We start from the raw sequence: 8,815 nt of genomic DNA on the forward strand, positions 1-8,815 counted from the left end.
TAGAGGGCCCAGGCACCCCCCACCCCCCCTCTCTATAGGGCCCCCATCCCACCCAGGGCCCACAGACCCTCTCTATAGGGCTCCCATCCCACCCAGGGCCCCACAGACCCTCTCTATAGGGCCCCCATCCCACCCAGGGCCCCACAGACCCTCTCTATAGGGCCCCCATCCCACCCAGGGCCCCACAGACCCTCTCTATAGGGCCCCCATCCCACACAGGGCCCCACAGACCCTCTCTATAGGCCCCACGAATCCTCTCTATAGGGCCCCCATCCCACCCAGGGCCCCACAGACCCTCTCTATAGGGCCCCCATCCCACCCAGGGCCCCACAGACCCTCTCTATAGGGCCCCCATCCCACCCAGGGCCCCACGAATCCTCTCTATAGGGCCCCCATCCCACCCAGGGCCCCACAGACCCTCTCTATAGGGCCCCCATCCCACCCAGGGCCCCACAGACCCTCTCTATAGGGCCCCCATCCCACACAGGGCCCCACAGACCCTCTCTATAGGGCCCCCATCCCACCCAGGGCCCCACAGACCCTCTCTATAGGGCCCCCATCCCACCCAGGGCCCCACAGACCCTCTCTATAGGGCCCCCATCCCACCCAGGGCCCCACAGACCCTCTCTATAGGGCCCCCATCCCACCCAGGGCCCCACAGACCCTCTCTATAGGGCCCCCATCCCACCCAGGGCCCCACAGACCCTCTCTATAGGGCCCCCATCCCACCCAGGGCCCCACAGACCCTCTCTATAGGGCCCCCATCCCACCCAGGGCCCCACAGACCCTCTCTATAGGGCCCCCATCCCACACAGGGCCCCACAGACCCTCTCTATAGGCCCCACGAATCCTCTCTATAGGGCCCCCATCCCACCCAGGGCCCCACAGGACCCTCTCTATAGGCCCCATGAATCCTCTCTATAGGGCCCCCATCCCACACAGGGCCCCACAGACCCTCTCTATAGGGCCCCCATCCCACCCAGGGCCCCACAGACCCTCTCTATAGGGCCCCCATCCCACCCAGGGCCCCACAGACCCTCTCTATAGGCCCCATGAATCCTCTCTATAGGGCCCCCATCCCACCCAGGGGCCCCACAGACCCTCTCTATAGGCCCCATGAATCCTCTCTATAGGGCCCCCATCCCACACAGGGCCCCACAGACCCTCTCTATAGGGCCCCCATCCCACCCAGGGCCCCACAGACACTCCTCACCCCACACAGGGGCCCACAAATGCCTATAGAGCCCTCAGACACCCTATAGGGCCCCCCAGACACCTCCCCATCCCACATAGGGGCCCCCAGGCCCTCTATAGAGCCCCCAGACCCCCTATAGGGCCCTATGGACACCCCCAGCCCACACAGGGCCCCACAGACCGCCCCCCCCCCCTCAACCCCTCAGAGAGGCCCACTGGGCTCCCCGCTCCATACGGAGCCCCCCAACCCCGGCACCCCCCTGCCAGGCCGTCCGGGCCCCCCCGGGGCTCCCCCCCGCGACCCACCGTAGGTCTCGGACATGGCTGGAGCCGCCGGGCCGGGCCCCGCCGCCTCCTGCCGCCACCGGGCCGTAGGGAAGGGAGCGGGCACAATATGGCGGCGCCCAGCAGAGCCGCTTCCGGGTCCTGCGCGCCTGCGCGCAGAGGGCGACGCCAGGAGAAAGGCGGAGTCCGTCTCGGGGAGAGGCGTGGCGAAGGCGTGAGGGCGGAGCCGGTAGGCGGGGCCAAAGGGGGGCTTAGCTCCCCGGTCCTAAACTCCCCCCCTCCAACAAGTCCACGGACCCCAGACCCGCCTGCCCCCCCCAAACGCACCCCCCCCCCCAACCTTTGACCCCGGCCCAAACGCCCCCAATCAGCCCCGACCCCCTCCAGCCCCTAAAACCCCCAAGTCCATGCCCCCCCCCCTCAAAATCCCCCACGTCCACAGCTCCCCCCCAGGCCAAGCCCCCCCCCCCCAGTCCCAAATTACCCCCCCTACAGCAGCAGAGAAAATGAGAAGTGGGACACAGGGAGGGGGGTTTATTTTTTTTTTGGGGGGGGGGGGGGGGGATTTTGGAGGCCGGGGAGAGGCTCCAGGTGCAATGTCTGCAGAGAGACCCTGGGTACAATGCTGGGGGGGGGGCAAACCCCCCTGGGGGGCTGTGGTGGGGGTAAAGAAAGGGGGGGGGGGCAAAGGGAAAGGGGGGGGGCAAGAAGGAGGAGTAGGGGGGGGCAAAAAGGAGGGGTGGGGTGGCAAGAGAGAACGGTGGGGGGCAACAGAGAGGGGGGCATAAGAGAGAGGAGGGGGGAGCAAGAAGGAGGAGGGGGGGCAAGAAGGAGGAGGGGGGGCAAGAAGGAGGAGGGGGGCAAGAAGGGGGGGGGCAAAAAGGGGGGGGGGCAAAAAGGAAGGGTGGGGGGGCAACAGAGAGGGGTGAAGGGCATGAGAGAGAGGAGTGGGGGGCAAAAAAGGAGAGGGGGTGGGGCAAGAGGGAGGAGTGGGGGGCAAGAGGAGGGGGGGCAAGAAGGAGGAGGAGGGGCAAGAAGGAGGGGGGGTAAAAAAGGAGGGAGGGGTAAGAAGGAGGAGAGGGGGGCAAGAAAGAGGGGTGGGGGGCAAGAAGGAGGAGGGGGGGGCAAGAGGGGGGGGTAAGAAGGAGGGGGGGGTAAGAAGGAGGGGGGGTAAGAAGGAGGAGGAGGGTAAGAAGGAGGAGGGGGGGGCAAGAAAGAGGGGTGGGGGGGCAAGAAGGAGGAGGGGGGGGCAAGAAGGAGGAGGGGGGGCAAGAGGGGGGGGTAAGAAGGAGGGGGGGGTAAGAAGGAGGGGGGGGTAAGAAGGAGGAGGGGGGTAAGAAGGAGGAGGGGGGGGCAAGAAAGAGGGGTGGGGGGGCAAGAAGGAGGAGGGGGGGGCAAGAAGGAGGAGGGGGGGGCAAGAAGGAGGGGTGGGGGGGGCAATAGAGAGGAGCGGGGGGCGAAGGGTCGGCCGCCTTGGGGCAAACTTACCTCCGGGGGAGGGAGGAGAAGGGGTTTGGGAGGGGGCAAGGGGATGGGGGGGGGGGGGGAGGGGAGTTTTTTTTTGGGGGGGGGGGGGTCACTTTTTGGCGAAGGAGATCTTCATGGCGTTGTTTTGGGTGATTTTGAAGCCCTGGAGGGCGTCGCGGGCCGCCCCCGCCTGCACCTCGTTATCGAACTCCACGAAGGCGATGTCGTGCCGGCCCGGCACCAACCGCACCTCCTTGAAACCGGGGAACCTGCGAGCGACACGGGGGGGGCCACAGCGTGAGCGGGAGCCCCCCCCTAAAACTTTCAGAGCCCCCCCCCCCCCCGCCCGAAACACTCACTGGTTGAAGAGCATGGAGAGCATCAGCTCGTTGGTCTCCTCGGGCAGGTTGGTGAGGAAGAGGATGTGATTCGGGGGGTTCTCCGACAGCTTTGGGGGGGGGCACAGGAAAAAAAAAAAAAAGGGGGTGTCAGTCTCGGGGAGGGGGTTTGGGGGCGCAGCAGGGCTGGGGGGGATTGTGGACTGGGGGGAGGGGGGGTTGGGGGAGCAGTGTCTGGGTTGGGGTGGGAGTATGGATTTGGGGGGGTTTGGGGTCAGTGTTGGGGCGGGGGGGGCTGTGGAGTCGGGGGGGGTTGGGGTCAGTGTTGGGGCTGGGGGGGGCTGTGGAGTTGGGGGAGTTGGGGGGGCTGTGAAGTTGGGGGGGGTGGGGTCAGTGTGGGGGCGGGGGGGGCTGTGGAGTTGGGGTGGTTTGGGGTCAGTGCTGGGTCTGGGGGGGCCATGGATTTGGGGGGGTTTGGGGTCAGTGTTGGGGCGGGGGGGGCCATGGATTCGGGGGGATTTGGGGTCAGTGTTGGGGCTGGGGGGGGCCATGGATTCGGGGGGGTTTGGGGTCAGTGTTGGGGCGGGGGGGGCCATGGATTCGGGGGGGTTTGGGGTCAGTGCTGGGTCTGGGGGGGCCATGGATTCGGGGGGTTTGGGGTCAGTGCTGGGTCTGGGGGGGCCATGGATTCGGGGGGATTTGGGGTCAGTGTTGGGGCTGGGGGGGGCCATGGATTCGGGGGGGGTTTGGGGTCAGTGTTGGGGCGGGGGGGGGCTGCGGAGTTGGGGGGTTTGGGGTCAGTGTTGGGGCGGGGGGGCCATGGATTTGGGGGGGTTTGGGGTCAGTGTTGGGGCGGGGGGGGCCATGGATTCGGGGGGGTTTGGGGTCAGTGCTGGGTCTGGGGGGGCTGTGGAGTTGGGGGGATTTGGGGTCAGTGTTAGGGCGGGGGGGGCCATGGATTCGGGGGGGTTTGGGGTCAGTGCTGGGTCTGGGGGGGCTGCAGAGTTGGGGGGGTTTGGGGTCAGTGCTGGGTCTGGGGGGGCTGCAGAGTTGGGGGGGGTTGGGGTCAGTGTTGGGGCGGGGGGGGCCATGGATTCGGGGGGGTTTGGGGTCAGTGCTGGGTCTGGGGGGGCTGTGGAGTTGGGGGGATTTGGGGTCAGTGTTGGGGCGGGGGGGGCCATGGATTCGGGGGGGTTTGGGGTCAGTGTTGGGGCTGGGGGGGGGGGGGCTGGACTTGGGGGGAGGGCTGGGTTTTGGGGGGGCTGTAGACTTGGGGGGAGGCTGGGAGGGGGCAGGGCCTTGGGGGGGGGGGTGTGGATTTCGGGGGGGGGCGCTGAGGTTGCTGCCGACTTGGGGATCAGTGCCAGGGCTGGAGTGGGGTGGACCCCCCCAAAACACTTATTTCCCCTCCCCCCCAAAAAACTGCTTATTTCCCCCCCAAACCGCTTATTTCCCCCCTCCCACCAAAAAAATAAGAGGGAGCTGAGATGTTTTTCTCGTTTCCGTGTTGGATTTTTGAAGGGGGGGGGGGGTGATTTTGCCGGGGGGGGGGTGTGTGTCCCCCCCGTACTCACCGGCTGCGCCGGGGGCATCTGGCCCGGCATCACCTGCTGGGGGGGCATTGCCCCCGGGGGAATAGCGCCGGGGGTCATTCCGGGGGGGGGAATCATCCCCGGGGGGGGCATGTAGGGGGGCTGCCCCGCCATGTGGTGCATCATTCGGGGCGCCTGGTTCAACGGCGGCATTCCCTGCCGGAAAAAAAAAAAAAAAAAAAGAAAAAAAAGGGGGGTTAACACCACCAAACCCCCCCTCCAAACCCCCCCCCGCCCCCCCTCAAAAGCCCCCCAACATCCTCGGGACTCACGGGAACGGCCCCCTGAACGCCGCCGGCCGCCGGTGTGCCGGTGCCGGATTTTTTGGCCGCCGGCGCGTCTTGGCCTTTGGGTTTTCTCTTCTCCCGCTTACGGTCGCGCTCCACGAACGTCCCCTTCATTTTGGCGATGATGTCCGAGTCCGTCTTGGCGTACTGGATCCGCTGCGGGGAACATGTGGGGGGGGGACGGACACACACACAAAGGGAATGGTTTGGGGGGGCTCTGTGGGGATTTGGGGGGATTTCAGGGGCTCTGTGGGGATTTGGGGGGCTCTGTGGGGATTTGGAGGGGCGTCCACGGGAATTTTGGGGCGTCCATAGGGATCTGGGGTGGCTCTGTGGGGATTTTGGGGGGTCCGCAGGGGTTTGGGGGGGATTCTGGGGGGATTTCATGGGGTTCTGGGGGGGGTCGGGGTTTGGGGGGGATTCTGGGGGGATTTCATGGGGTTCTGGGGGGGTCCATGAGGATTTGGGGGGGTCTGTAGAGTTCTGGGAGACCTCCATGGGGATTTGGGGGGGTCCATGGGGGCCTGGGGTGGCTCTGGGGGGATTTTGGGGGGTCCACAGGGGTTTGGGGGGGATTCTGGGGGGATTTCATGGGGTTCTGGGGGGGGTCCATGAGGATTTGGGGGGGTCTGTATAGTTCTGGGAGACCTCCATGGGGATTTGGGGGGTGTCCATGGGAATTTTGGGGCGTCCATAGGGATCTGGGGTGGCTCTGGGGGGATTTTGGGGGGTCCGCAGGGGTTTGGGGGGGATTCTGGGGGGATTTCATGGGGTTCTGGGGGGGTTCCATGAGGATTTGGGGGGGTCTGTAGAGTTCTGGGAGACCTCCATGGGGATTTGGGGGGTCGTCCATAGGAATTTTGGGGCATCCATAGGGATCTGGGGTGGCTCTGTGGGGATTTTGGGGGGTCCACAGGGTTTTGGGGGGGATTCTGGGGGGATTTCATGGGGTTCTGGGGGGGTTCCATGAGGATTTTGGGGGGTCTGTAGAGTTCTGGGAGACCTCCATGGGGATTTGGGGGGGTCCATGGGGGCCTGGGGTGGCTCTGTGGGGATTTTGGGGAGTCCACAGGGGTTTGGGGGGAGCTCCATGGGGTTCGGGGGTCTTCATAGGGTTCTGGGGAACCTCCATGGGAATTTGGGGGGGTCCATGGTGGTCTGGGGGGGCTCTGTGGGGTCCACAGGAGTTTGGAGGGGCTCTGTAGGGATTTTGGGGTCTCCACAGGGATTTGGAGGGCCCATGGGGATTTGGGGGGGAGGAGGGACAACGACACCTCCGTGGGGATTTGGGGGGGCATCTGTGGGATTTGGGGGGGCTCTATGGGGATTGTGGGGTGGTCCACGGGGCTTTTAGGGGGCTTCGTAGGGCTTTTGGGGAGCTCTGTGGGAGTTTGGGGGGGATCTGGGGGGGCTCCGTGGGGATTGTGAGGTGGTCCACAGTGGTTTTGGGGAACTTTGTTCTGTGCTTTGTGGGGATTTTGGGGTCTCCACCGGGATTTGGAGGGCCCATGGGGATTTGGGGGGGCTCCCTGAGGATTTGGGGGGGTTCCGTGGGGACTTGGGGGGGGGGCGTGGGGATTGTGGGGTGGTCCACGGGGGTTTTGAGGGGCTTCACGGGGTTTTGGGGGAGCTCTGTGGGGATTTTGGGGTCTCCAGCGGGATTCGGAGGGCCCATGGGGATATGGGGGGCTCTATAGGGATTTGGGGCGGGGGGGTCGTGGGGATTTGAGGGGGGCTCTATGGGGATTGTGGGGTGGTCCACGGGCTTTTAGGGGGCTTCGTAGGGCTTTTGGGGAGCTCTGTGGGAGTTTGGGGGGGATCTGGGGGGGCTCCGTGGGGATTGTGAGGTGGTCCACAGTGGTTTTGGGGAACTTTGTTCTGTGCTTTGTGGGGATTTTGGGGTCTCCCACTGGGATTTGGAGGGCCCATGGGGATTTGGGGGGGTTCCGTGGGGATTTGTGGGGGGGTCGTGGGGATTGTGGGGTGGTCCACGGGGGTTTTGAGGGGCTTCACGGGGTTTTGGGGGAGCTCTGTGGGGATTTGGGGGTCTCCAGCGGGATTCGGAGGGCCCATGGGGATCTGGGGGGGTCTATAGGGATTTGGGGCGGGGGGGTCGTGGGGATTTGAGGGGGGCTCTGTGGGGATTGTGGGGTGGTCCACGGGGCTTTTAGGGGGCTTCATAGGGCTTTTGGGGAGCTCTGTAGGAGTTTGGGGGGATCTGGGGGGGCTCCGTGGGGATTGTGAGGTGGTCCACAGTGGTTTTGGGGAACTTTGTTCTGTGCTCTGTGGGGATTTTGGGGTCTCCACTGGGATTTGGAGGCCCATGGGGATTTGTGGGGGCTCCCTGAGGATTTGGGGGGTTCCGTGGGGACTTGGGGGGGGGCGTGGGGATTGTGGGGTGGTCCACGGGGTTTTGAGGGGCTTCACGGGGTTTTGGGGGAGCTCTGTGGGGATTTTGGGGTCTCCACCGGGATTTGGAGGGCCCATGGGGATCTGGGGGGCTGTATAGGGATTTGGGGGGGGGTCCGTGGGGATTTGGGGGGGCTCACCATGGGTTTGTCGTAGAAGGGGAAGCCCTGCATGGAGCGGAGGGCGTTGGTGGCGCTGCTGATCTCCTTGAAGATGACGAAGGCTTGGCCCCTCATCTTCAGACTCCGCGACACCAAAATGTCCAGGATTTGCCCAAATTGAGAAAAAATGGCGTAGAGGATTTCTTCAGCTCTGGGGGGGGGGGGGGGGAGAGGAAGAGGAGGATGAGGGGGAGGGGGGGAGGAAGGCCGGACCCCTCCCTTCCAACCATGTTTCCCCCCACCCCCCCCCCCCACCCCAGCGAAGCCCCTCACCATCTTTTTTGATCTTCTCGTTGAGGTTGTTGATGTAGATGGTGTGGTTGGGGCGCGCGTCCTGCACCGCCATGGTGGGTTCCCCCCCCTCCCTGACCTGTGGGGAGAGAGGGGGGGGCTGGGGGGGGGCCCACTGGGGGGCTGACCCCCCCCTTTAAACCATTCCCCCCCACTTTAAACCCCCCCCCGGGAGCTACTCGGGGAGGGAGGGAGGGAGGGAGAAGCTGCCCACAGAGGGGAAAGGCTGAGGGGGGGATCCCCAGGACCCCCCCCCCCCCCCTACACCCCAATAAGGAAGGGGTTAATCCCCCCACACGCCCCCCCCCCTCCCCCCGTAGGGACTCCTCACTTGGCCCTGAGCCCCCCAGATCCCCCTGGGCCCCTTCAGACCCCACCGGGCCCCTTCAGACCCCCCCCCAGACTGTCCCTAGACCCCCAAGACTGCTTCAGTGTCTGTCTGTCCCCCCCAGCCCCATGCAGCCCCCCCCAGACCCACTCTGGCCCCTTCGGATCCCCCCATGGCCCTCCAAAGCCTCTTCAACCCCCCCTAAACCCTCCCAGCCCCCCCCAAACCCCCTAAGACCCCTTCAAACCCCCCTCAGACCCCCCGACCCCTTCAGATCCCCCCTAGATCGGCCCTAGACCCCCCCCGGCCCCTTCAGATCTCCATTAGACCTCCCTAGACCACTTCAGGTCCCCCCCTAAACTCTCCCAGACCCCCCCCCAGGCCCTCCCTAGACCCCTTCAGACCCCCCTAGGCCCCCGGAGCCCTTCATATCACACACACCCCCGACAGCCTCAGCATCCCC

General features: G+C 65.6%; 1 protein-coding gene across 1 annotated transcript; it reads right to left on the reverse strand.

Annotated features, from left to right (window-relative positions):
- Window positions 1-2,934: 2,934 nt before the first annotated feature.
- On the reverse strand, window positions 2,935-7,866 carry SNRPA (small nuclear ribonucleoprotein polypeptide A). The gene is made up of 5 exons (XM_082501059.1): window positions 7,713-7,866; window positions 5,149-5,319; window positions 4,859-5,032; window positions 3,306-3,394; window positions 2,935-3,215 (listed from the first exon to the last, which is right to left on the reverse strand). Exons 1-5 carry the CDS (start codon window positions 7,806-7,808, stop codon window positions 3,056-3,058), a joined length of 690 nt encoding a protein of 229 aa, XP_082357185.1. The 5' UTR covers window positions 7,809-7,866; the 3' UTR covers window positions 2,935-3,055.
- Between the last annotated feature and the right edge of the window lie 949 nt (window positions 7,867-8,815).

The sequence above is a fragment of the Vanellus vanellus genome (genome assembly GCF_965231255.1).
Source record: "Vanellus vanellus genome assembly, contig: HAP1_SCAFFOLD_2438, whole genome shotgun sequence".
NCBI classification, from domain to species: domain Eukaryota; kingdom Metazoa; phylum Chordata; class Aves; order Charadriiformes; family Charadriidae; genus Vanellus; species Vanellus vanellus.

Coding starts and splice junctions, on each gene's coding strand:
- SNRPA (XM_082501059.1), bottom strand. CDS start 7,808: ATGAGGGGCCAAGCCTTCGTCATCTTCAAGGAGATCAGCAGCGCCACC. Junction 5,320..7,712: donor CCTTCTACGACAAACCCATG/GTGAGCCCCCCC, acceptor TGTTCCCCGCAG/CGGATCCAGTACGCCAAGAC. Junction 3,216..3,305: donor CTCTCCATGCTCTTCAACCA/GTGAGTGTTTCG, acceptor TGTCGCTCGCAG/GTTCCCCGGTTTCAAGGAGG.